This window comes from Dromiciops gliroides, chromosome 3 (assembly GCF_019393635.1).
Source record: "Dromiciops gliroides isolate mDroGli1 chromosome 3, mDroGli1.pri, whole genome shotgun sequence".
Lineage (NCBI taxonomy): Eukaryota > Metazoa > Chordata > Mammalia > Microbiotheria > Microbiotheriidae > Dromiciops > Dromiciops gliroides.
The window spans coordinates 661,485,256-661,513,128 of record NC_057863.1 but is presented as its reverse complement, the minus strand read 5'-3'; the positions used below and the strand labels follow the sequence as shown (position 1 = coordinate 661,513,128).

Here is a 27,873-nt window from a genome sequence, read left to right as displayed (position 1 = left end):
AGGTCATTTCAACAATGGCCACAGCGGGCCTCCCAGAGCACCCTCCCCCTGACGCAAACATCCCCAACTTCCCCTTTTTAAGAGGAGTCGGTCCTTTGATTTGACTGGGCACCTTGGAAGAAGACACTGCCTGGAAGTGGGGGAAGCACTTTGGAAGCTTTCCTTGTTCTGTCTCCAATATCCTGGGACCCGAGGCACCGCCCTCTCCTCTCGGGTCCCTTTCCTGGTCTCTCTCTGTCCCTCTCTCTTTAGCTCTCCCTGTGGCTGGCTACATCTATCTCTCTCTCTCTCTCTCCCCTGTCACCTTTCTCTTGGTCTCTCCAGTTTTTTGTCTTTTTCTCTGTTCCTGTCCACCTTTCTATTTCTCCTTTCTTCATCTCTCTTTTGCAGTCTTGCTTTTCTGCCTCTCTCTGTATCTCTGCCCATGTAGCTGCCCTCTTCCTCTTCCTCTCTATCTGCCCCTTTCTATCTCTCTTGCTATCTCTGGCTTCTTCTCTGTCCCTCTTTCTGTCTCTGGCTCCTGGTTCCCCTCCCACACCATCCCTCTCTTTGTCTATATTTGTCACTGCTCCCTATGTCCATAGTGTATGCCCTCTGTCATCTTTCAGTGTCTGGTTAGATGGTGGATGACATTGGGAACCCCTTTGACTGATCCCATCCAAGCCTCTGAGCTCTGGAGCCTTCCTGGGGTCAGGGCCTGGGGGCTTCTCTCCAGCCTCATCTTAGTTCCTGCCAACAGGCATGGCGGATGCCATCCTTTGCTGCCTTGCAGCTTATCTGGAAGAGCTGGAGTCTGTGGAGCTGTCCAAGTTCAAGATGTACCTGGGCCTGGAGGCTGAGAGGGAGAGGGAAGGGAGAGTGCCCCAGGGGCGAATGGAGAAGGCAGGACCACTGGATATGGCAAAGATCTTGGTGGCCCACTGGGGCCCAGCTGAGGCCTGGGAGCTGGCCCTGCGGGTCTTCAACCGGATCAACAGGAAGGACCTGTGGGAGCGAGGGTGCCAAGAGGCTCTGGTGAGGGGTAAGGATGAGAAATAAAGGCCGCTTGAATATAATGCCCTAAGTCCACTCTTCACAGTGGGGAGAGAGGAGTCCTGGCCTGGGACCTGGGAGGCATTGCCCTTTTTTTTTTTTTTTTGGTGAGGCAACTGGGGTTAAGTGACTTGCCCAGGGTCACACAACTAGTCAGTGTCAATTGCCTGGGACCAGATTTAAACTCAGGTCCTCCTGATTCCAGGGTCGGTGCTCTATCCATTGTACCACCTAGCTGCCCCAAGGCATTGCTTCTAGTGCTGGTTCTGCCAAAGACTCACGGAGTAAGTCCCATCTCTGGGCCTGCCTCAGTTTCTCCTTCTGACAGACTAAGGGATTGGACTCCATGCTTTCTGGTGTTCCTTCCAGCTCTTCAAAGGTCTGTCTAGCCATGGGTGGGAATTGCATAGAGATGGCTCAGTGTAAGGAATGAGCTTCCAGACACCAAGAGGAGAATAAGCTACCTCTGGGACCCTTAACCTGAGCCTGGATGATCACCTGTGTGCGCAGTGAGGATTCTTGGTTAGTGATGAGCAGCCTCTGAGGGACCCTCAGAGAGTCTGTAAAAGTGTTTGTTGAATGAGTGAATGAATGAATGAATGAATGAATGAATGAATGAATGAATGAATGAATGAATGAGTGGAGCCTGCTTGGGTCAGATGGAGTTGAGCCTGGCTGATCTCTCAGGCCCAAGCCATAGCAGGTGACTGAGCATTCTCCAGTAATGGGCAGTCTCCACATAGACCCATTTCTTTTCCTGTTCCAGATGTCCCACGCTCCTTGGAGGTCACTGCACTGGACTCCAGCAGAGAGTCCAGATGCTTGGCTGAAGCTTTTCCAGGAGTTACAAAGAAAGGTGAGCAGTCAGGTCTGTGCAGCCCCTGTTCCCCCTCAAACCAGCCAGTTGGGTCCTGCTCCTTTCATCAAGATCGCCCTCCCCTGCCCCTCCCCCTCTCAGGTCGGGGCTCCCCAATGGCCAACATGCTGTTCATGGTAATCCTCTGTGTGTCAGAATACAGTTTGTGTGTTACTGTGCCAAGGCAACTTTGGGAAGGGGTCCAAAGCTTGGTGTTCCTCTGCTGAGCCTCAAGAGGGAGGAAATGCCTGGGTTAGAGTTCAGGAGAGAGAGGGTCAGAGGAGGTGGCTTCTACCAAGCCCCAGAGGCCCCTGAAAGCTCAGCTCTAGGTGCCTGAGACAGAGGAAGGCAGAGGGTCTCCAAAGCTCCTTCCAATGCTGATATTCTGTGAAGCCGTAAGAAAAAACACACTGGAGACCAAAAGATGAAGGGACAGACAGCATCGGATGAGGAGGAGAGCCTGGGATTGGCAGAGACTATAAATGGAGCTGGGGGAGGGGCGGGGAGGAGAAGGGAGAGAGACACAGACCCAGAGACAGAGACAGAAAGACAAAGTGGAGAGAGAGAGAGAGAGAGAGAGAGAGAGAGACAGACAGACAGACAGACAGACAGACAGAGAATAAAAATGGAGCTGGGGGAGGGGAGGGGAGAGACACACAGACCCAGAGACAGAGACAGAAAGAGGACTAGAGAGACAGAAAGACAAGGTGGAAGGAGAGATAGAGGGGCAGACCAAACCAGCTCTACCAGGGAGAGACTCTGAGGAGTGACATGGAAGAGCTAAAGAAAGTCCAGGACAGAGCAACCAGGACAACAGCTAGTGTTCATTTACAGAGAGCTTTAAGGCTGCAAAGCACTTTACAAACCTTGTCATTTGGTTCTCTCTTTTTTTTTTTTTTAGTGAGGTAATTGGGTTTAAGTGACTTGCCCAGGGTCACACAGCTAGTAAGTGTTAAGTGTCTGAGGCCAGATTTGAACTCAGGTACTCCTGATTCCAGGGCTGGTGCTCTGTCCACTGCGCCACCTAGCTGCCCCAACATTTGTTTTTATAAGATTTCTAGTTTCAAATTTTTCTCCCTCCCTCCCATCCCTTCCCCCTCCCTAAGACAGCAAGCAATCTGATAGAGGTTATATATATGCAATCACATTAAACATATTTCTGCATTAGTCATGCTGTGAAAGAAGAATCTCAGTTACTGTATCTTTAAGGGACAAATGGAATAAATTTTAAAAAGAGACAAATGGAATCAAGGGAAGCTCTTGCTTGGGAGAGGACCTGGACTCATGCCCTCTGAAGCTTCTTTCAGTCTGGAGAATTAAAAAGATGGCACCAGGGAAAGATTGCTAGACTTGGAGTCAGGTCTGAATTTCACTGTGACCCACAAATCTGTGGGATGGTCACCCAAGTTCTGGGAAGCTCTGTTTCATTATCTGTAAAATGGAGATGAAAATGTAGCCTTTTTGTCAGAAAGGCATTGTATAAAACCTAGGATTTTCTAGAAACAGAAAGTCATCATTATTATCATCATTGGCTGAGCAGGTTGGACAGAATGCCCTTAGAAGTCCTTCCTAGCTCTGGGCTTTCCTGATCCCATGTCTCCTTAGTTATCCTATGAGGTAGAGAGAACAGGTTTGGGGAGGTGATGAGCTCTGTGTCATGGGGAGTATTCAAGCACAGGCTAAATGATACCTCATCAGGGGTCAGAGGGTCATAGATCTGAGCTGGAAGGGATACTCGGGGCCATCTAGTCCAATTCTCTCATTTTATTTTATTTTATTTTATTTTATTTTATTGCAGGGCAATGAGGGTTAAGTGACTTGCCCAAGGTCACACAGCTAGTAAGTGTCAATTGTCTGAGGCAGCATTTGAACTCAACTTTTCCTGAATCCAGGGCCACCTAGCTGCTGCTTCAATTCTCTCATTTTAAAGGAGACACCGAAACCTAAGGAAGTTAAGGGACTTGCCCAGGTCACATAGGCTGAAAGTGTTAGCAGGGACTTCTGACTTCAGAGTGAAGTCTTTACAATGTAAAGTGTTACACTCAGGGCTGGGGTTGGTCACAAGAGAGACACTGTAGAGGGTAAAATGTCATGAGTGGGGCCAAGAAGCTTTGGCTTCAAACCCCACCTGCAAAATAGGAATGGTAGCACAAGAGGTACCTCTTTTGTGGGGTTATAGGGAGAGCCTGGGATTTGATAGGTGCAGTAGGGTACAGATACGTACCCCTGGCCCCTTCTGGCACTGGCATTCATGTGGGCGAGGGAGTCCCCATTCTGGGGGAGGTAGGACTTAGAGGCCCTTCCTGCTCTGGTGGAGGTCTGGGTATCAAAGGGGCTTGTGGGCAGGGAAGTGGACAAGACACGAGGCAGCCTCCCAGGGCCCCACAACTCTGAGAATGTGTGATTCATGAAGACAGTTCCCTTTTCTAGAATTGAGCAAAAGACAAAAGGAATTTTGTGGCTTCCCCGTCCCCGGTGTACAGCCCTAAATTGCAGAGGTGGTGGCAAAGCAGATCTCTCAGAGATTTGCATGACTTCCTTTTCCTGCCTCAGAATCAGCTTCTCTCTGGCTTCCCCTCTCATCCCTCATCAAAGGATGCAGTTAGATCCAAGCATCTGGCTAGAGAGCAGCAGAAACACTCTCATCTTTCTTTTTCTTTTTTTTTTTTTTGCGGGACAATGAGGGTTAAGTGACTTGCCCAGGGTCACACAGCTAGTAAGTGTCAAGTATCTGAGGGCAGATTTGAACTCAGGTCCTCCTGACTCTAGGGCGGTGCTTTATCCACTGCAGCACCACCTAGCTGCCCCCTCTCTCATCTTTCTTGATGGCTTCTTACTCCCTGAGCCATCTTGGGCAAATCCTTTCCCTTCCATGGAGCTGTTTTCTCTTCTATCAAATGAGACAGTGGGTTACATAGCCTTTTCTAGCCCTTCCAGCCAATCCCAGGATGCCTTACTGTAAAGACTAAGGTCCCTTTCTCAGGGGTATCAGGAAGCAGTTCACCTACAGTGCTGATATTGAAACATCTGTTGAAATGTAGAAGGGGATGTTGCAATGGGAAAGTCATTTTCAATTCAATTCAGTGCAGCAAGCAGGGTCGGGGCCCACAGGACCTTGCACTCAGTTCTGGGCTGGAGCCCTACTCCATGGGATGAAGATGATGAGAATGGGTGGGCCACCCGACACAGTTGAGAGCAGCAGGGGCTCTGCAGCCACAGGCAGATCTCAGCTGGGTAGAGTGAAGGATTCCCCCCAATCAGAGCTGTCCTGGGGGTAGGGAACTTCTTGGAACTGGGAGCGTTTGCTGGATTTGGAACAGGGTTGTTTTTTTGTTTTGTTTTTAGTGCAGATACACAGAGTGAGTTACTAATGATTGTCGACAAGTTAACAGGAAAGAAAGAGCCAGTCCTTGCCCTAGAGGAGCTCATGGGCTCATGGGAAAGGAAACAAACAGCTATGTATGAACAAGACACATTGGGGATAAATAGGAAACAATCACCAGAGGGAGGGCAGGCAGTAGAATTGATATAACATCTCTTTTTTTTTTGGCAGGGCAATGAGGGTTAAGTGACTTGCCCAGGGTCACACAGCTAGTGTCAAGTGTCTGAGGCTGTATTTGAACTCAGGTCCTCTTGAATCCAGGGTGGGTGCTTTATCCACTGTGCCACCTAGCTGCCCCCAGGCAGTAGAATATTTTTTTTTTTTTAGGCAATGGGGGTTAAATGACTTGCCCATGGTCACACAGCTAGTAAGTGTCAAGTGTCTGAGGCTGGATTTGAACTCAGGTACTCCTGACTCCAGGGCCGGTGCTTTAACCACTGCGCCATCTAGCCAGGCAGTAGAATTGAGAGGGATTGGAATTGGGGTTGAGAAAAGCATCTCGTGAAAGGAACAGCATGGAGACCAGTGTCACTGGATCACAGAGAGTGTGAGAGAAGATTGGAAAGTTGTAGTGAGGTAGCTTATAAAGGTGCTTTGAATGTCAGAGAGATGTTACCGTGGAGGTGATAGGAAGCCACAGAAGTATATGGAGGGAGGCAGTTGGTGACATGGATGTCCCAGAGATCTGTGTTTGACCCTCTGTGTTTACCATTCTTTCAGCACCTTTGATAAGGGTATGGGGAGGGGGGGGGAGATGAACTTATCAATTATGAAGACGACATAAAGCTGGAATGAACAGCTCGAGTGCACGCGCGCGCGCACACATACACACACACACACACATACACACACGACAACAATGCCAAGAAGATCTTGACAACGAGAACCCTCCGATAAGATGCCAAGTCTGACACCTGGAGTCTACAAATCTGCTCCACAAGCACAAGAAGTGGGGCAGAGGTTTGTCTGAGCCAGCAGTGAACTAGCAATTGGAGAAACAGGGGGTGTTTAGCTCAGACAAGGGGAGATCCAGGAGGAAGAGCTGCCTTTGAGTTTTTTGAGGGCTCTGCCCTGGAGGAGAGAGCTCACTCCGTTTGTCCTCAGAGGGCAGCAGAGGGGGCAATGGGAGAGACCCATTTAGGCTGGTTCCCTGGAAGAACTTGCCCACGGTTTTGGCTCCCCAGAGCAGGGTGGGCTGTTTTTAGAGGTGATGAGTTCCTTATTATTGGAGTCCTTCAAGCAAAGGCCCTCCCATGACCATTTCTTGTTCAGGTTTGGGTTGGGAAAGCTGCTTATAGAAGTGGAGCAGCCAAGTGTCACAGCGGCTAGAGCCCTGGGCCTGGAGTCAGACACTTACTAGTTGTGTGGCCTTGAGCAAGTCATTTACTTCAGTTTCTTCAGTCATAATTATTCTTGTTCAGTTGGTTTTCAATCTGTCCAACTTTCCATGCCCCATTTGGGGTTTTTCTCAGCAAAGATCTTGGAGGGGTTTGTCATTTACTTCTCCAGCTCATTTTACAGATGAGGAAACTGAGATTAACAGGATGGAGTGACTTGCCCAGGGTCACACAGCTAGGAAGTGTCTGAGTCCACATTTGAATTCAGATCTTCTGACTCCAAGCTGGTGCTCTAACCACTATAGCCCCTAGCTGCCCTTTCCACACTAAAATGGGAATAATTATAGTATCTGCCTCCAGGGGTTCCTGTGAGGATCACTTGCAAAGTTCTTGGCCCTCTCTGAGGACAGCAGGTACTTTGCAAACCCTTATTCCCTTCCCTCCCCCCTCCCCCCCCTTCCCTCCTTCCTCCTCTCATCCTATTCTTCTGTGTACTTAACAATAAGGAAGTCTAGGAGGTTGTGGTGGACGGGGAGAGCCGGCCTCGGAGCCAGGAAAACTTGCCTTCACATCGCACCTCTGACACCAACTGTGTGACTCTGGGCAAGTCACTCCCAGTGGCAGCCGTGCAGGCAGCTCCCCCAGACCGCCCTGCGCAGCTAGCTTTCCGTTTGGGCGTTTCCCGCGTCCCAAATCACCGGCCCTGTAATTAGCAAGAACGCGTTGCGATTTCTTCCAACAAACGTCCAGTGATGTGACGCCTTTGCACTTTTCCGCCAGATCCCCAGGAAACTTACCGGGAACACGTCAGGCGCAAATACCGGTTTATTGAGGACAGGAACGCCCGGCTGGGAGAGCTTGTGAACCTCAGCCAGAGATACACACGCCTGCTCCTGGTGAAGGAACACGCCACCCTGAGCAGAGCCCAGCACGAGCTCTTGGCCATGGGGCGGCAGCACGCCCTGTGCCTGGACCAGCGCGCCAGCCCCATCCAGATCGAGACCTTGTTTGAGCCGGACGAGGAGCGCCCGGATGCTCCGCACACAGTCGTGCTGCAGGGGGCCGCCGGCATTGGGAAGTCCATCCTAGCCCAGAAAGTCATGCTGGACTGGGCTGACGGGCTCCTCTACTCCAGCCGCTTCGACTACCTCTTCTACGTAAACTGCCGGGAGATGAACCAGGTCCGCGAGAGGAGCATGGAAGATCTGATTTCAGTCTGCTGGCCCGAGAAGAACGTGCCCATTTCCGAGATTGTTCGGGTGCCCGAAAGACTCCTATTCATCATCGACGGCTTCGATGAGCTCCGCGCTTCCTTTCACGAGTGCAGGGACTGCGGCTGCATCCAGTGGGCCGAGAGGAAGCCCGTGGAAGAGCTTCTGAGCTGTCTGCTCAGGAGGCAGCTGCTCCCGGAGACGTCCCTGCTGATCACCACCAGGCCCACCACCCTGGAGACCCTCCACCACCTGCTGGAGCACCCCCGGCATGTGGAGATCCTGGGCTTCTCGGAGGCGCAGCGCCAGGAGTATTTCTACAAGTTTTTCCGCCAGGAGGAGCAGGCGGTGCAGGGCTTCAGCTTGGTGCGCGACAACGAGCCGCTCTTCACCATGTGCTTTGTGCCCATGATGTGCTGGATCGTCTGCACCTGCCTCAAACAGCAGTTGGAGGCGGGCTGGCCCTTCCCGCAGACCTCGAAGACTACCACGGCCGTCTACATGTTCTATCTGCTGAGCCTGCTGCAGCCCAAGGCCGGGCGAACCGGGGCCCAGCCGCCGCCCAACCTCAGGGGCCTCTGCTCCCTGGCTGCCGCGGGCCTCTGGAGCCAGCGGATCCTCTTCGAGGAGGACGACCTGCGCAGGCACGGTTTGGAGGGGGACGACGTGTCGGCCTTCCTCAACATGAACGTCTTCCATAAAGACATCCAGTGCGAGAAATACTATAGCTTTATCCACCTGAGTTTCCAGGAGTTCTTTGCCGCGATGTTCTACGTGCTGGAAGGCGAGCGTGGGGAGGCCCCCGCCAACGTGACTTGGCTCCTGGACCACTCCGCGAAGTCTGAGAGAAGCTACCTGGCCCTCACCGTGCGCTTCCTCTTCGGGCTCCTCAGCGAAGAGAGGCGGAGCTTCCTGGAGAAGCAGCTGGGGTGGAAGACCTCTCCAAGGACCAAGCGAGATCTGCTCCGCTGGATCCAGGCCAAGGCGCAGAGCGAAGGCTCCACTCTGCAGCGGGGCGCCCTGGAGATCTTCGAGTGCCTCTATGAGATCCAGGAGGAAGACTTCATCCAGAGAGCGCTGGACCACTTCCAGGTGGTCGTGGTCAGTGACGTGGCCACCAAGATGGAGCACGTGGTCTCCTCCTTCTGCGTGAGGAACTGTCGGAGCGCACTCGTGGTCCACCTGTGCAGCGCAATGTTCAGTGCGGAAGGCGAAGAAGACGCAGAGAGCGAAGAAGACGCAGAGAGCGAAGAGAGCCACGCGTTGGTGTCGGAGCTTGGGGAGCAGCGCCAGAACCACGCTCTGAAGCTGTGAGTGCTCGTCTGCAAAACGGAAGCGTAGGCTAGGGCGCCCTGTCCCCGAATGTGAGACCTAGAAGGAAGCGGAGAGATTATCTGGTGCCACGCCCCCATCACCGAGGTGGAGAAGCTGAGACCTAGGCAGACTTACTGTAGTTCACAGCATGAGTCAAGGGCAGGGTCTGGACTAGGATGTTCTAGATGGCCAGAACTGAATGAAGTCTTAGAGATGCTCCCTTCATATAGAAAATGGAAGCCCAGATGGGGGGAGGCACTGAGCCAAGGTCACCTAGCAAGTAAGTGACAGCGCTGAGATTTTAACCTCGGCCTTCCTCATCTACATCAGGAAGACTTGGATGAGAAACAAGATTATCTGAGCTGCTAGGTGGCGGCAGTGAATAAAGCACTGGCCCTGGATTCAAGAGGACCTGAGTTCAAATGTGACCTCAGACTCTTGATGCTTACTAGCTGTGTGACCCTGGGCAAGTCACTTAACCTTGATTGCCTCAAGAAAGAAAGAACGAATGAATGAAAGAAAGAAAGAAAATTATCTGTACTATATCTCTATATAGATCCATACAAAACGTAAATATACTATATGTAGTATAATACATATAGCATAGTCTACATAGACGTGTATGTATATAACCATGCACAGATGTCTATACATACATGCACAGATGCATATACATACGCACGCATGTCTGGTTATCTGTACGTTGTAAGCATGCACACATGTCTACATATGTATGCATAGAGGCACACATTTCATGCCTGATTATCTGTACATATATAAGCACATGCATGCATATATACATGCATAGAGGCACACATTGCATGCCTGATTATCTGTACACATATAAGCACATGCATGCATATATACATGCATAGATGCATGCATACATGTGTGCATGTCTGGTTATCTATACATATGTAAGCTATCTATCCCTAAATCTACCAACACAGAAATAAAATCTCATCTGATCCCCACCAGAGCCCTGAGAAATAGATGCCCTTGTCACTCCGCTTTCTGGCCTCACATTTGTCTGGGCCTTGGTTTGCTTCTCTAGAAAACAAGGATGCTAGACTTGGTGATCTCTAAAGACCATGATAGTGATAATGATAGCTGACATTTATTTGGTACCTACTAGGTGCCCAGCACTGTGCTTATCCATTTACAATTATTATCTCATTTGATCCTCACAACAGCCCTGCAAGGAAGGTGCTATTATCTCCCTTTTACAGATGGGGAAACTGAGGCAAAGGGCAGTTAGGTGACTTGCTCAGGGTTCCACAGCTAGTGTCTGAGGCTAGATTCGAACTCAGGTCTCACTGTCTCCAGACCCAGAGCTCTGTACACAGTGGCACCACCTTCCTACTTGATCTCTAAGGTCCTTTCCAGCTCTGAGATTCTGCTCTTCCAGATGGCTAGGTGTCTTTGGCCTAGTCAGTCCCTCTCTCTGAGCCTCTCTTCACCATCTGTAATAATAACAGTCCCTTACATCTACACAGAACTTTCTCTTTATGCACATTGTCTCATTTGGTCCTCACCAAAGCCCTGGGGAGGTGGGCATTATTATCCCCATTCCACAGGTGAGGAGACAGTCTCAGAGGGCACACAGCTTACTTAAAATCAAACGGAAGGGGGCAGCTAGATGGCGCAGTGGATAGAGCACCGGCCCTGGAGTCGGGAGGACCTGAGTTCAAATCCGGCCTCAGACACTTAACACTTACTAGCTGTGTGACCCTGGGTAAGTCACTTAACCCCAATTGCCTCACTTAAAAAAAAAAATCAAACGGAAGCTTCAGGAGCAGGGCTTGGCCCAGTGTTTGTGCTTGCAGGTGTTTCCTGCTGCTAAGTGCACCACCAGGAGGTTGGACTTGTTCCCTGGACCATTCAGACTGAATCCCACCTCCCAGCATTCCGAAGACCTCTCAAAGTCTTTCCAGCACCAACAATTTCTATTTCTGCCCCTCCCCCATTCCAGGCTGGTTACTTCCCAGGCACAGGGCTCCATCTCCGCCCTCCCTGCCTTTGCCCAGGCAGTCCCTCCAGTTTGAAATCACTCTGTAGAAACCATGTGTTTGTAAGGACACAATGTAGTTTCCCTGAAGACTGTTGACTCCTCAAAGGACTGGCTCATTCTTTTTCTTATATCCAGTCCTAGCTATGTGCCTTGACTAGAATTCTTTTGCTTCAGTTCTAATCAAGAGGAATTTAGTGAGCACCGACTTTGTGCCAAGCACTGTGCTGGTCACACAGACATATGAAACAGTCTTCCCCAAGGAGCCTAATGAGAGAGACAAGCTCATATATAGACAAGTAGAGACAGAATGAATAGATTGGATTGGATTCTTGTGTGTGTGTGTGTGTGTGTGTGTGTGTGTGTGTGTGAGGCAGTTGGGGTTGAGTGACTTGTCCAGGGTCACACAGCTTGTGTTAAGTGTCTAAGGCCGAATTTGAACTCAGGTCCTCCTGACTCCAGGGCCGGTGCTCTATCCACTGCGCCACCTAGCTGCCCCAGATTGGATTCTTGATGGATTAGTTACCTTCTCCCTAGGCCTCAGTTGCCTCCCGTAGCACTATGCCTCCAGCACTTAGTATGATGCTTGACAGAGTAAGTGCTTAATAAATGTGAGTTGACTGACTATGAGAAGGCTGGATTTGGGGGTGTGTAAGAGACCTCCTAGCTCTACAATATGATGTACATTGATATTTAATATTTTTTTATTTAAAGTTTCGAGTTCCGAAATCTATCCCTCTCTCATTCCCTCCCTCCCTACTCTTCCTCCTCGCCAAGGTTGCAAGCAATCAGTATAGGTTATACCTCTACAATATGATGTAGGGTTGTCCCTGAAGCCCCAACCCAGGTCCTCCCGAGGATACTGTTTTTAGAGTTCTCCCTAGGAGCTTGACTCCTGTTGCCCTTGGGTGCAAGGCTGTTCATAGTCCCGTCCTCAAGAGCTTTGAACTTACCACCTTTGGCCACTTACTGGTTACTTTGCCCAGTTTGCCCCGGAATGAGTTGGCTTTCTGGAGAAGTTGAGAACCATAGACTCATACTAGCAGACAGGACTTCAGAGGTCAACTCATCCAACCCCTCACTTGTCCCCTGTGAAGAATAAAGTAAAAAATTATTCAGTACAATGCAGTTCCACAACAACAATTGTTAAGTGCACGCTTTGTATAAATCACAGAGAGTTGGGACATTTTTTGTTCCAGATTCAGTCAGTCAGTGAACAAGCATTTATTAAGTGCTTACTGTGTACAGTGCACAATACTAAGCCTAATGCTGGAGTCCCTTCTTCCACAGAGACTTTCAGGGCTGGAAGGGACCTCAGAGGAGTATCCCCGGAACAGACATTCCAGCTAAAGCAGCACCAACAAATGGATCCTCTTGGTTCCAGTTGATGACCTTCCTCAATGGCAAACACCACCTCCCAAGATAGCATGTTGTCATTGGCCCAAACCCTTTCTCTGTGCCTACACCTTTCCTCCCAGGCTCGTCTCTTCTTCCTGTAGGTCAGAGAGGAATGTCCTGCCAGAGGCCTACTGTGAACATCTGGCCACGGCCCTCAGCACCAACCGGAATCTCATAGAGCTGGTTCTGTACCAGAACACCCTGGGGAACCGAGGAGTGAAGTTGCTGTGCCAGGGGCTCAGACATCCCAACTGTCAGCTCCAGAACCTGCGGTAAGCACGGGCAGGTTCCTTTGCTTAGGACAGCCAAGAGCAAGAGGGCTGAGAAATGGAGTGTCCTCAGAATTGCCCAGTATCCATGGGGAAGAGGGAGAGGCCTAGATTCTAAGAGCGTGTCGGTGTGAGCAAAAGCATTGGGCTGACACTCAAGGCCCAGCTTCTGTCTCTATTCTGCCACTCTTTTCTTCGGCTACAGTGGGTTGATCACTTCCTCCTAACCATTAGCTTTCCCCCTTGTGAATGATGGTCCCTTCCATCTCTGGAGGGGCACAGGTTGGTCACAAATAGTCCCTTTGAACATTTGGGAGGGAGATCACTCTAGATTTGCACATTTCCCATTTCCTTGAGTGTCCCTGGATCACTTCTGACCAGAGCTGGCTAAGGGAGGAGTAATAAGGCCAGAACTGCGCCAAAGGAAAATTTGCTTTGTCAGACTTGTCAGGTGTGTTCAAGGGGGGATTTTTTTTTTGGTATGATTTTTTTTTTTGGTGAGGCAATTGGGGTTAAGTGACTTGCCCAGGGTCACACAGCTAGTAAGTGTCAAGTGTCTGAGGCTGGATTTGAACTCATGTCCTACCGACTCCAGGGCTGGTGCTCTATCCACTGCGCCACTTAGCTACCCCTTTTAGGTATGATCTTGACAAGATGCCTCTGAATTCCTTCTGCCTCTCCAAGTTGGTGACTCTGTGATTTACTACAGAGGTCAGTAAGATTCAGGCCCCGAGGTCAGCATCCAGTACCTTGTATCTTCATTATCTTCCTAAGACAATTCAAATGGAAGTGATCCACTTCCTGACATGGTGCTGGCAAACTGTCCAGGTTTCACAGGCATACACCAATGAGGTCGTTGTCATTTGTGTTCTGAGAGGACCAAAATGACATCACTATGTTGGGGTCAGGATGGAGTGGAGTGAACAGTGGAGAGAGAGAACTGGCCTTGGAGCCAGGAAGAGTCAGGTGATTTTAAGCTCCACTTCTGACACAATCTGCTAGTTGAGATAACAGGGTGGTGAAGTGCTTAATGTTGAACCCAGAGGGGCAGCTAGGTGGCACAGTGGATAAAGCACTGGCCCTGGATTCAGAAGGACCTGAGTTCAAATCCGGTCTCAGACACTTGACACTTACTAGCTGTGTGGCCCTGGGCAAGTCACTTAACCCTCATTGCCCCGCCCCCCAAAAATATTGAACCCAGAGTTGGGAAGATCTGAGTTTAAATCCTGCCTTAGCTGTGTGACCCTGACCAAGTCACTTAAATATGTTTGCCTTGTTTTCCTCAACTGTCAAGTAGAGATTATAATAACCCTCCCAGGGTTGTTGTGATGATCAGGTAAGATCATTGTATGTAAAGTGGTTTGCCAAGCTATTACACTACCTGTCTCCTGGTGATCAAGTCACTTAGCCTCTCCATGCTCTCAGATACTGGGAAGGGGCTGCCAAGCTTTAGTAGAGGAAGCTTCATCTGAGAGTTCCCTAAATCAATTGACACTATGGTTCTGGTCTCTTATCTGTGCACCCATTGGAGCCCTGTAGTTGACTTTGCATCCTGAGTGACCTGCACACAGTAGGTGCTTAATAAGTATTCATGGAGATGGAGGCAAACATGCCCAGGGTTACAGCCCATGGGTGGTGCCTGCTTCAGATGCCTGCTTTGCTTGGATGGGAGGTTGGAGGGAATTCCAGCCCTGAGATTCTTTGTTGTTTAAGGGACTCCTCAAGTCTCTTAGGAGAGGAAGGACGGAGTGTAGGCATTTTCTCCCTCTGAGAGCTGATGATTCTCTGAGAGCAAGAGCCAGTGAAGGATGCTGACATAATTTCTTCTGTGCTCCCTCTGGCTTACTCCCTCTCCCCTCCCCATCCCCCTTCCTCCTCCAGACTGAAGCGATGTCGAATCTCTAGCGCTGCCTGCCAAGATATCTCATCTGCTCTCATGATCAATCAGAATTTAACCCGTCTGGACCTGAGCAGGAACGTGCTGGGTGCCACAGGGGTGAAGCTGCTGTGTGAGGGCCTCCAGCACCCCAAGTGTCACCTCCAGATGCTGCAGTAAGTCACTGAGGGGCAAGGAGAGAGGGAGGCAAAGGGCAGTAGGTGCCCCATCCTCCCCCTTTTCCTGGCTCCTCAACACCTCTCTCCTGGCCAGGCTGAGGCGCTGTCACTTGGATGGGGCAGCATGTCAGGAGCTCTCCAAGGTTCTGAGCACCAGCCAACACTTGACCGAGCTGGATCTGACAGGCAACGCCCTGGGGGACTTGGGGCTGCAACTCCTGTGTCCTGGGCTGAGCCATCCTGCCTGTAAGCTGCAGACACTGTGGTAAGTCCTGGCTGGCTTCCATCCAGGAAGGAATTCCCCAGTGGTGGTGCCAGGTGTGGCACATAACCAAGAGACAAATGTTCACTGACAGGTGACTTGGTGCAATGGATGGAGCCTGGGACTTGTAGTCAGGAAGACCTGAGTTCCAATCCTACTGCAGGAATTTACTAACCTCCCCACTTCAGGGCCTGAATCTTACTGACCTCTGTAGTAAATCACAGAGTCACCAACTTGGAGAGGCAGAAGGAATTCAGAGGCATCTTGTCAAGATCATACCTAAAAGGGGTAGCTAAGTGGCGTAGTGGATAGAGCACCAGCCCTGGAGTCGGTAGGACATGAGTTCAAATCCAGCCTCAGACACTTGACACTTACTAGCTGTGTGACCCTGGGCAAGTCACTTAACCCCAATTGCCTCACCAAAAAAAAAAAATCATACCAAAAAAAAAATCCCCCCTTGAACACACCTGACAAGTCTGACAAAGCAAATTTTCCTTTGGCGCAGTTCTGGCCTTATTACTCCTCCCTTAGCCAGCTCTGTTAGCTCCCTATTTACTGCTTGCATCAAATATACCGATTCTATGTTCTAGTCAACCGATGTCCTCTATGTTCCAGGTCTGTGTCAGGTCACAGAGCACAGACCGAGAGCTGGCAGCGACCTCAGAGCCCATTTTGGCCAACCTTTTCATTTTCTGAAGCCCCAGAGATGGGAAATAACCAGCCCCAGGAGTAATAGCAGAGCTGGGATTTGGACCCAGGTCTCTAACTCCAAATCCCGGGCACTTGCCCTGGTCCCAAGTGGCTTCCTTTCCACTCCATCTCTGGTCCCGCATTTGCATGCATACCCGGAAGGCTCCTTCCTTCCCTCTGGTTTTCCACATCCTTATTTTACTTCTAGGCTCAACTCAGGTGCTGTTTCCTCCCAGGAGCATCTCCTAACTAGCCCAGCATCAGAGCCCTCAGCTGTCTCAGTTTTCCTGATTTGTCCACAAGCTGTAGGCTCCCAGACTCATCTTTAGGGGTCAGTGAATCTACCCATTGTACCAATGAGGACAGTGAGACCCAGAGAGGGACAGGGACTTGGAAGTGGAGAAGTGGCATCATTCAGCAGCAAAGTTCTGGGTTTGGAGTCAGAACACTTGGGTTCGAAGGCTGGCCCTACAGCTCATTACCTGTGTGACTCTGGATGTCTTGCCCTCAGTTTCCTTATCTATAAAATGAAGAGGGTAGAATAGGTCATCTGCAAGGTTCTTCTCCATGGTTCTTTCCAGATATAAATAGATTGTCTGACATCTCCCCCCAAAATCTGGCCATACAAAGGGCGAGGGACCCAACGGGGAAGATGGGGCAGAAAGATGTTCCAGACCCACAGGAGAGCACAAGCCAACTGTGAGATTTAAAAATGGATACAAGAGCAGGGGGCATTGCAGGACAATGTGAGGCAGCTGGAGTGTAAGATGTATAGAAAGAGTAGAAATGAACGTAAGGCATATTCACTGGAGGAGGACCTTCAATGTCAAACAAAGAGTTTGAACCTTACTCCAGAGAAAATTAGAAGTTTCTGCCCAGAGGAGGGACACAAGATGATTCTGAGAGGGAGGGAAGAATGGAGAAGAGGAGGGAGAGAGCTGGAGGTGACACGGCCCCAGAGTCCAGACTCTACCTTCCTGGTGAGAGTTCCAGAATTAAGAGGGTTAGGTCCTGGGGCAGGTAGGTAGCACAGTAGATAGAGCACTGGCCCTGGATTCAGGAGGACCTGAGTTCAAATCCAGCCTCAGTCACTAGACACTAGCTGTGTGACCCTGGGCAAGTCACTTAACCCCAATTGCCTCACCAAAAAAAAAAAAAAAAAAGAGGGTTAGGTTCAAATAGGATGGATGGCAAGCTCCCAACATCTGGAGGATACAAGAGCAGAAGGTAAGAAGGTGGCTGGGGGAGTGCTGCATTTAGGGTGCTGGTGCCCATCCAGGTAAGGATGCTCTAGAGCAGTCAGAGATCTGGGGGCCGGAGATGTGGAGATGGGAGCCATCTGCATTGGTGGCTCTGGGAGTGAATGGGACCACCACATGAGGGTGGAGAGAGAAGGGAAGGCCCAAGCATGGAACCTGGAAGCCAAACATTCTATGCTTTCCTCTAGGTTGAAGATCTGCCACCTGACACCCGCTGCCTGTCAGAATCTGTCCTCCATCCTCAGCACCAACCAGAGCCTGACTGAACTGGACCTCAGCTTAAATGACCTGGGGGACCTGGGGGTGAAGTCCCTCTGTGAGGGCCTCTGCCATTCCAAGAGCCAGCTGCAGACACTTCGGTGAGTGTCTGCTGGCTCTTGTTCAGCCGCTGGGCACCACACTCTCAGAACAGAAAGGGGCCAACCCCCCCCCTCCCTCCAGGCTGGAGTGTTTGCTTCCACAGAGAAAGGCAGCATTAGAGACAACCACTGGCCTCTAAATGCAAGCCCAGTGCCTACTGTGTCATGAAGGGCTGGAATCCACAGCCATGCTCTGCCTAGGGCCCACCTGGGCACTGCCTTCCCCAAAGGGGCAGAACGCAGACTGTGCTAGGCTCCTGAACAAATCTGTCTAGCAGCCTCTGGTCACTGCTCAGCGTGGCTGGGACCCACCCTGCCATGGGGCCCCCACAGCCCTCCAAGTTCAGAGCCCAGTACACCCAAACTCTCCTGACTCCAAATCTAACAAGGAGCGCCCTGCCACTGGGCAATAGGCCCAAACCTCATTACATCCACTGTATGTCCCTTTATTGCCACATGGGTGATTTTGATGCCTCAGAGTCTGTGGTATTCCATACCATGCACTAGAAAAACGTGAATGTTAACAAGATGGGGTTTTGCTCTAGGGATTGAAAGCCTTGTGAGATTTCCCACAGGCCCAAGAAAGCATCACGTTGTGGTGATCACAGGGTTTGGTTTCTGAGGTCCTTGGTTTGACCTTGGCCTCTGCCTCTTTCCTCCAAGATACTTGCCCTCTTTATGCCTTAGTCTCTCCTCCTCTGTAAAATGATGGGTGGAATGAGGTGACTCTTGTGGGGGGGATTTGGTTAAGTGACTTGCCCAGGGTCACACAGCTAGTAAGTGTCAAGTGCCTGAGGTTGGATTTGAACTCAGGTCCTCCTGAACCAGAGCCAGTGCTCTACCCACTGTGCCACCTAGCTGCCCCCAAGCAACTTTCTCAAGGTCCACATTTCTTGGCCATCCAGGGCATGGCTCGCCTGCTCTGTCTGTTGCCAGCTTCTCCCCTGGGAATGACTAGAGTAGTTGTAGGAATCATCTCCTGCTGGGAAATGAGTACTCTGAAACTCATCTAACCCCTGTCAAGCCTTGGAACGTGTGTCTCTGGATCCAGTTCAGTCACCTGTGGCCAAGGACAGACACACACAGCAGAAGAGGCAGCTAAGACTTGAGGTCCTGTCTCAGGCTCATGTAGACGATCAGCACAGATGGTCAGTGCTATTTGTGGGCAGTCACCATTGCAGCTGGGGGGATGGAGGGATTTGAAGAAGACATTCTCCCCACCCTTTCCAAAGTAAGTCCAAGAATGAGTTATTGGAGTTTCAAGCCACACATGGAGAAGAAGAAAGGAAGAACAAAAGTCTTCTCCCTTTTCAGTCTTTGCCTATCTAATGGCTACTTCTCTATTGCCTACAAACATGCCTCTATCTCCCCCAAACTCAAAAAACCTTCACTCAATCCTTCCATCTCCACTAATTATTGTCTCATTTCTCTCCCTTTTTTCTATCTTAATTCCTTGGGAGGGCCATCTATAATAGGTAGCTCCACTTCCTTTTCTCTCACTCTCTTCTTAACTCTCTATGATCTGGTTCCTGATCTTATCCTTCAATTGAAATTGCTCTTTCATTACCAGTGACCTCTTAGTCCCTGAGGGACGGCTGACCTTTCTGGTGCTGTTGTCAGGCTGACAAAACTATTCTTGTATCCTGAAGAGGGGGAACCAACAACTATTCATTTCTCCTTCCTCTGACCCTCACTGGATGATTCTGGATGTGCTGTTGGACGTCTCTAATTGCTCCTTGGAGGACAACCAGCTGCTTCCTGCTCAGATGCACATCTGTCTCCCTCCTTTGTCTGTTACTTGGGTTACAGTGGTCCTTCTTCCCTTCCTCTTCTGCATCATATGCTCCTGGCTCCCAGCCCAGCCTCCTTTTTAGGGGTCATGGATTCCTACTAGTATCTTCAGGTCCTCTTCCTTCTTTATTTTAATATGGAAACCCTCTTTCCATGTGTGGTTTGTTTTCTTTTTTTGTTATTTTCTCTTTTTTTACGGGGCAATGAGGGTTAAGTGACTTGTCCAGGGTCACACAGCTAGTAAGTGTCAAGTATCTGAGTCTAATTTGAACTCAGTTCCTCCTGAATCCCAGGCTAATGCTTTATCCACTGCACCACCTAGCTGTCCCTAGTTTGTTATCTTTTCAAAACCTTCTCTCTGATAACCTGGATGGGGAGGCTTGACAGGCTAGCCACTGGATTTGATGTGAGGAGTGAGACAGATGAAAAAGTCCAAGGTGCCCCTGTGGCTTGAGATAGAGAGGCAAGTGGTTCTAGGAAAGGAGACAGGGAAAAGTTAGGGAATGGAGAAGTTTTGAGGGGATAATCATGAACTCAGTTCAGAGCAGGTTGAGTGTGAGAGGCTGATGGGACACATTGGGAGAGATGCTAGAAATTATTGGAAATAGGATATTTCTGGTCAGAGGAGAGTTTTCGGGTATAGATACAGATGGAGGAGTCTGGCATATGATTGAAGCTAATGGAATGGGAGAAGAGAAGACAGACAGGAGTAAGGGACGGGAAACAAGAGAAAGGGAAGAGAGATAGGAGGAAGGAAAGGAAGATCGAAGAAAGGGAAGATAGGAGGAGAGGAAGAGAGGCAGGAGGAAGGGAAAGGAGACAAGAGAGGAAAGAGAAATAGGAAGAAGAGAAAGGAGACAGGAGGAAAGGAAGAGAGATAGGAAGAAGGGAAGGGAGACAGGAAGAAGGGAAGGGAGACAGGAGGAAGGGAGGAGAGACAGGAGGAAGGGAGGAGAGACAGGAGGAAGGGAAGGGAGACAGGAGGAAGGGAGGAGAGACAGGAGGAAGGGAAGGGAGACAGGAGGAAGGGAAGAGAGACAGGGCAAACACAAAGGAGTGGGAGGGAGACGATGGACTCCCCAAAGAGAGAGAAGGAGTGGGAAGAGAAATAAGGCATTTTACCCTGGAGCGTTGGAGTTAGAGGATTAATGCAGGTACCAGTCTCCTGCCCTTGCCGAGTGTCTGTGTCTTCCAGGTTGGGCATCTGCCGACTCACCTTTGCCTCCTGTGAGGCTTTGTCCACCACCCTCGGGTCCAACCCTCACCTCAAGGCGCTGGATGTGAGTTTCAATGACTTGGAAGACACGGGAGCGCGCCTGCTCTGTGAGGGACTGCAGCGCCCCAGCTGTAAGCTGCACAGACTGTGGTGAGTTGCCTGGATTAAGAGCGAAGGTTTGGGGAGTTAATGGTGGGCATTTCCTCATCTGTGAAATGAAGAGGTTGGATCTCCTGAACTCCAAAGTCCCTCCCACCTCTGACCTTTTATGTCTTACATTTTCCTGTGTCTTACAGCTCAAAATTACTATGATCCGGGGCAGCTAGGTGGTGCAATGGATAAAGCACTGGCCCTGGATTCAGGAGGACCTGAGTTCAAATCCGGCCTCAGACCCTTGACACTTACTAGCTGTGTGACCCTGGGCAAGTCACTTAACCCTCATTGCCCAACCAAAAAAATAAATAAATAAAAATTAAAAGATTGGGGGTAGCAGACCCTTGAGGTAGCCATGACTTGAAGGAGTCCCCTCCCATCTCAGGATTCTTTGTCTCCATCGTTCCTGTAGGTTCTGGCTATCCATGAGGCCCTTTTCTGAAGCTAAAGCTGGCTCTGGAGTTAGAACGAAAGGAGCTGTGAGGGCCCTCAGCTCATCGAAGCCAATCCCCCTCATTTTCCAGAGAAGGAAACTGAGGCACAGGGAGGTTAAGTGCTATCCCCAAGGTCACAATAGGTAGTAAGCATCAGAGGTGGGATTTGAACCGATGGCCTCGGTTGCCTGGTGTGGTTACCTATAGAATCAGGTGCCAAGGCGTAGCTCAGCCCTCCCTTGACCTCAGTGGGGCACTTCTCACAAAAGCCTAGGACCTTCCAACTAGAAGTAGCCTCAGCCACGTTGGAACAAGGACCCCTTCTACAAAATCTCCTCTGTGTGAAGATTCTGCGGCAGGTGAGCCCCTGGATGGCAGGACCCACTGGGGGTTCCTCCCAGCAGCCCCAGCAGTGTTCCCCGAAGGTGCTTGGTACAAAATTAATCAATGTTTGTTCAACAGAGTTGACAAACTCCAGTAAGAGAGAGTGTCCACTTTCCCCTTTCCAGTCAGCCCACTTTGATAGCTCAGCATCTTAGAAAGCTCTCCCTGAGCACCGAGCCCACACAGTTCTCTTCTGAACTTCCACCCAGTGGTCCTCATTCTGCCCTCTGAGACCAAGTAAAACGAGTTCAATCCTTCTCCCAAGCATGCTGAGAAATAGCAGTTCCCCCAATGGAGAGTGTCTCATCCTCTGGTAAATATCCCCAGTGCCTTCAATTGATCCTCAACCAGCAAGAACCTGGGGTTCTCCACCCTGTTGGTTACTTCCCTGCATGCTTATCAATATCCCTCCTAAAGTGTGTCTAGGACTCAACTCCTGATTCCTAGAAGCTGGACTGCATTGTTTTGGGGAGGCTGCCAAATCCCATGGTTGGCTCGTGTTGAGCTTGTAGACCGCTACAACCTCGAGATCCTTTTCAGATAAAATACTCAGTTGGTCTTGGTAAATTCTAAGGGCCTTTCCAGCGTTGTGATCCTGAGATTCTGTGACTTGTGAGCATTTCAGCCTTCGTTCAATTCACCCAACCAGCTCCCAGGCCATACTACTGCCCCTTTTCTACTTTTTCTGCCTCCTTGTTCAGTTGTGTTCAACTCTTCATGACTCCATCTGGGGTTTTCTTGGCAAAGATACTGGAGCGTTGTGGCCATTTCCTTCTCTGGTTTATTTTACAGACTAGGAAACTGAGGCAAACAGGGTTAAGTGACTTGCCCAAGGTCACACAGCTAGTATCTGAGGCCAGGAAGCAAAGTCTTCCCTGACCTCAGGCCAGATGTTTGATCCACTTCGCCACCTAGTGGCACCTTCTGTTTCCTACCTTCCATAAGCAAACTTTCTGGGACATTGCTGCCACCTGGTGGCCTATTCAGGGATGTCTGAGCCAACCCAGAATCCTGGCAATTCAAGGGGCTGGAATTACTTTTTTTTTATTTTAATTTTTTTGGTGAGGCAATTGGGGTTAAGTGACTTGCCCAGGGTCACACAGCTAGTAAGTGTCAAGTGTCAAAGGCTGGATTTGAACTCAGGTCCTCCTGACTTCAGGCCAGATGCTCTATCCACTGCACCACCTAGCTGCCCTGGAATTACTTTTAAAGATTGCTGAGTCCCCCTTATTTTATTGAGAAGAAATAGAGGAGCACCAGCCCTGGAGTCAGGAGTACCTGAGTTCAAATCTGGCCTCAGACCCTTGACACTTACTAGCTGTGTGACCCTGGGCAAGTCACTTAAATCCCAATTGCCTCACCAAAAAAAAAAAAAAAGAGAGAGAGAGAGAGAGAAAAGAAAGAGGAGAGATGGAGGTAGGGTTATCCAGTGAGCAGGCCACTTGGCCCAGGAGATGCTTGGAGCCATTCAGCTCTTCCTCCCACTGCCATTACTCAGAGTTTAAGGCAACAGCAACAACAAAAAACAGTGACTCCCCATGGGTGTCCGCAAGACCCTTCTGGGCCCCTTGTCATGCTTCTTTATGCAGTCTTCCTTTGTGGCCTCACCGGCTCCTATGGGTTTAAATATGGAATTTTCACTGAGCTCCATCCCCTAATCACAAGATACTTCAAGTTCGATGTCCCACAGGCAGATCAAAGTCACTGTGTCTGAAACAGAGCCTGGTGTCTTTGCCCCTGTCCGGGGGCACCCCCATCCTCCCAATTCCCCAGGCTCACCTCCCATGTGGCACCTCCCTCTCTCTCACCTGACACCTCTGAGCTGTGTTTGCTTCTCCGCACTGGGAGGACCACTGCCCTGGTGCATGCCCTGGGGGGCTCACCGAGACTGTTCTCACAGAGCCTTCTGACGGATGACCCCCTGGCCTCGCCTCCTCTGCCCATCCATTCTCCATAGCCCAAGACCAGCTGCGTCACACCCTACCCACTCTGTTCAGTGAGCTCCAGTGGCTTCCTGGGGTCCCCTTCCTGTCCCCCCAAATCTTCTTGCTGAGGCCAGTCCTAGCCCTCATGAAGCCCCCTGCTGAGTGCAGGAGGCAGGTGGGACACACGCACAGAACAACAATACACAAGACTTTATGTAGAGAGAAGCCTGACCTCAGAGCTAGGAAGACCTGAGGTCATGGCCCACCTTTGGTTGCATGGGAGGTGACCACAAAGAGCCCAAGAGAGTCTGGGGAGAGGACACCAGGAGCTGGGACCCAGCAGCGAGCCAATGACTGGGGCTTCCTGGCTCCACTAGGTTCAGGTGGCTCCTTAAGACACACCTTGTCTTTCCTGAGCCCAGAAGCTGATCTCACAGAGAAATGAAGTTCCCTCTGCCTCTTCTCCCTTGCCTTTTGTCCAGGCTGGACAGCTGCTGCCTCTCCGGGGCTGCCTGCAGGGACCTCGCCTTGGTTCTGGGGGCCAACCAGACCTTGAGGGAGCTCTACCTCACCAACAATGCTCTGGGGGACGTGGGCGTGCAACTGCTGTGTGAGAAGCTGAGCCAGCCCAACTGCAGGCTCCGAACGCTGTGGTGAGACCCCCTGGGATCCTGGGGTGGGAGGCCAGGCTGGACCCAGGGCTCAAGGGTCAGCAGCATTCCTCAGCCTCTAGAACATCTAGTGAGTCTTAGAGCTTAGAACAGCCATAGAGTGTTAGAGCTGGGAGGGCCCTTGGAACATGGGATGTTAGAGTAGCAAGGGTCCCTAGAACACGGGATGTCGACTGGGGAGGGACCTTAGAACTGGGAGGTTACACTCTAGTGGGATGTGGTAGACAGCTGTTGAGGGGTCTCTTACAGGGGATGGGATGGAGCTTGAAGTTGGTGACTTCTCATGGCCCCTTTAATTATAGGAATCTGTGCTTTTCTGTAATAGAGAGAGGTCTGTTGATGCTGCTGCTGTTGTTGAGAGGTGCAGGGGGGAGGGAAGTTGGATGGTAAGACCCCAAAGCCCTCTTCTAGCCCAGGGATTCGGTGACTGCTTGACCTCGAAGGCTCAGTTAGCCACACTGGATGGGAGACATCATGGGTGTCAAATGAAGGACCACGTCCGTCAAATGAGAAGGATCCCCCACAGCCACACCGAGGGTTTCTTTCTGCTCTGGAGTCATGTTGGACCCGAGGCTGCAGAAGATAGCTCTGGGCTCCCTTCCAGCTCAGACCCTCTTCTATCCCAGAAGCCAGAGGGGGAGTTTCTCCAGGAATGTCGCCCAGAGGCATCAGAGGGGACCAGAGTGACCTCTGGCTGCAGAGGCAGGCAAGGTGGGTATCAGCGCTCCATCCCTTGGTGTCTCTATAGGTTGTTTGGCATGGAGCTGACTGAGGAGACCCAGCGGGTCCTGGCTGCCCTTCGAGCATCCAAGCCGCACCTGGACATTGGCTCCTGAGGAGCTCCAGTCAGGGACATCATCGGCCTGCACAGGGAGCCACAGCTCACCTTCTGACACCATGGGACCCCGTGGGACACTCACTTTCTCCAAGCTTCTCTTGTGATCAGGAAGTGTTGGATGAGACAACTCCTGAAGGCACTTCCACATCTGAGTGTCCATGAGTAATGGGAACCTCCCTGTGCGGGTCTAATGTTGGATGAGGTGGGCTTTGAGATCACCGCCAATGCCAGGTGTTTCGGGTCCTATTCAGGGGACTCCTGACTGGGTAAAAGGTTGGAGGAGATACCCGCTGAGGTCTCTTCGGGCTCAGTTTTCTCATCTGGGGGGTTCTTGCGTTGGCAGAAGACTGCATGAGATGACCTCTGACCTTCCAGCTCTGGAATCTCCTACATGGGTGCTGAGGGAATGAGGTGCCTGTCCTCAGAGGATTCTTCTATCTCTGTTATAGAGAGGACTCCAGCCAAGGCACAGGAAGCTGGACTCTCTGAGAGCTCCCAGTGGTGTCCAATGGAAAGTCAAGCATCCCTGAGAAAAGCAGGCTGGCCCGGGACCACCTGCCATTGGCTGAAGACCTCAGGGATCCCGCCATCTTTGCAATGGGCTGGAGGGGACTCCAGATCCCTGTAAGAGCTGCTGGGGTGACTTTAGCCACCAATGCAAGCTGGGCAGAGGTCACAGGGCCAAAGATTTCAAGTTGGAGAGGACCCTTGGGAGCATCCAGCCAAGTGCTCTCATCTTGAGGAGGGAAAAGAAGAAGCCGAGCAGGGATGGCTCCGTAGGCAGTGACATGTGGGGGTGGAACTGGGAGCCAGGCCCCAGACAAGCCCCCTCATGGCCCCTGCTTTCCCACTGGGCTTCTCGGGTCCATGCACACCCAGCTTCCGGGGTGGGGGTCACAACTGCCACTGAGATTGTCAAAGAGCTCTACACACATTATCTCATCTCGGCCTCCCCCGAAAGAGGCTGAGGGACCTGCCTCTGTTCACACAGGGAGGCCATGGTGCCAGAGGCAGGATCTGGATCCTGGGCTTCTGGTCCAGGACTCCATGGAGTTGAGAGCTGGGAACGTGCTCTATAATCCAGCCATGGACTCCAGGGGGCCACCAGAGAGGGCCTCAGTGAAGGCCATTGGACTGGCCCCATGCTCTGGGGCAGGGAGGGAGGGTGACCTTCCAGCACTAAATAATCAGTCATTATAATCCATTCAATTGAACAAGCTTTGTTAAGCAGCTAGATGCAGCAAATAGAGTTCTGGGCACTGGGCGTTTAGGACAAAAAACAAGGCAACCATATCCTTGCCTTCTGGTCTGATGCCAAACCTGTCATTCTACCTCTGTAACATCTTTAGGCTATTCCTCTTCCTCTCCTCTGACCCTGCGACCCTCTGGGGAAGACCCTCTTCATTCCTGGACCATTGCAATAGCTGCTGGCAGGTCTGCCTGCCTCAAATCTTCCCTGCTCCAATCTATCTGGCGCCACTCGGCTGCCAAAGGGATCATCCTGAGGCACAGGTCACTCCCCTCCTCGATAAACTCCACCCTCCCATTTTTTTTTAGGGCAATGAGTGTTAAGTGACTTATCCAGGATCACACAGCTAGTGTCAAGTGTCTGAAGCTGGATTTGAACTCAGGTCCTTCTGAATCCAAGGCCAGTGCTTTATCTACTGTGCCACCTAGCTGCCCCCCTCAATAAACTCCAGTGGCTCCCATTGCCCCAAAGATCAAACACAAAACCCTGTTTGGACATCCAGAGCCCTTCATAACCAAGCCGGTCTTACTCCTTTCATCCCATCTGCTAGAGCTTCTTGTGACGCTCACAAGTCTATATTCTAGGGCCCTCCCACCTGGTGCTCCCATCCATCCAGAGACACTGGTCTCCTGGATGTTCCTTGCACAAGACCCTCCATCTCTCAGCTCTGGACTCTTTCTCTGGCCATTCTTCCTCATCTCAGCCTCGAGGCCTCCCTGGCTTCCTTCCAATCCCAGCTAAAATTCCACCTTTTCAGGAAGCCTTTGCCAGTCCCCCTCAATGCTAGTGCCCTCCCTCTCTTAATTTTTCCCAGTTACTCCTGAGTGTAGCTCATTCCTAGGGATCTGTTGGGGGTAGCGTCTACTGTGAGCTCCTGCAGGGAGGGCATAGACTGTTTTTGCCTTTGTTTGTATCTCGGCTACTGAAACACAATGCCTGGCACATAAGAAGCACGGCATCCTGGGGGCAGCTGGGTGGTGCCCTGGCTAAAGCACCAGCCCTGGATTCAGGAAGACCTGAGTTCAAATCTGGGCTCAGACACTTAACACTTAGTAGCTGTGTGACCCTGGGCAAGTCACTTAACCCTCATTGCCCTGCAAAAAGAGAACACGACACCGATGACGACGCCGATGATGATGACTCGGTCATTCTGCTGGAGGAAAACACATGTGCAGATAAACAATCCTAACACTTCTATAGGGCCTTGAAGTCTGCAAAACTGTTCACAGATGCTCTAATTCAATCCTCACAGTGACCCTGGGTGGAGGGGGAGGCTCTATTAATAGCCCCATGTCACAAATGATGAAGTAGAGGTTGAGAGAGTTGAAGTGACTTGCATAACTTGGGAGTGTCTGAGGATTTGAACTCGGTTCTTCCTCACTTAGATCTAGCACTCTATGAAATGCTACCTAGTGCCCACATATAAATATCAAATATGTACAAGGTTGTGGGGGGAGGGGACCAGGAGATTTACAGACAACTAGAAGGGGCTTCTTGGAGGAGGTGGCCCCTGGGTAGGGCCTGGAAGGGAGGTGCTTCTGGCTGGGATCAATAAACCTGAGCTTTGTGTAATTGTGGGGAGATCGCATCCCCTCTCTGAGGAGTCTCCTCTGTGAAATGGGAATTTTCCTCATAGGGAAATTGGAAGGTAAGCACCTGGTAAATCTGAAGACATGGTATAACTGAGAGTGATAGGTGGAAGAACCGAACACACCCTGTGTGGTATAACCTTGGGCTCAAGAGGCTACTACTGAGGCCTCTGGGAAAGGGCTCTCTCTGC

At 50.8% G+C, this 27,873-nt stretch overlaps 1 protein-coding gene across 1 annotated transcript; it reads left to right on the top strand.

Annotated features, from left to right (window-relative positions):
* The first annotated feature begins 741 nt into the window (after window positions 1-741).
* Window positions 742-25,951, top strand: LOC122748407 (NACHT, LRR and PYD domains-containing protein 12-like). The gene is made up of 11 exons (XM_043994047.1): window positions 742-1,021; window positions 1,799-1,888; window positions 7,388-9,086; window positions 10,431-10,442; window positions 12,640-12,810; window positions 14,689-14,859; window positions 14,957-15,127; window positions 17,262-17,432; window positions 20,419-20,589; window positions 23,818-23,988; window positions 24,755-25,951. Exons 1-11 carry the CDS (start codon window positions 742-744, stop codon window positions 24,840-24,842), a joined length of 3,195 nt encoding a protein of 1,064 aa, XP_043849982.1. The 3' UTR covers window positions 24,843-25,951.
* Window positions 25,952-27,873: the final 1,922 nt, after the last annotated feature.

Bases quoted from the DNA above. Each gene is read 5' to 3' on its own strand.
- LOC122748407 (XM_043994047.1), top strand. From the start codon at position 742: ATGGCGGATGCCATCCTTTGCTGCCTTGCAGCTTATCTGGAAGAGCTG. The intron at 1,889-7,387 runs GTGAGCAGTCAG...CTTTTCCGCCAG, and splicing joins TCCAGGAGTTACAAAGAAAG to ATCCCCAGGAAACTTACCGG. The intron at 14,860-14,956 runs GTAAGTCACTGA...TCTCCTGGCCAG, and splicing joins TGTCACCTCCAGATGCTGCA to GCTGAGGCGCTGTCACTTGG.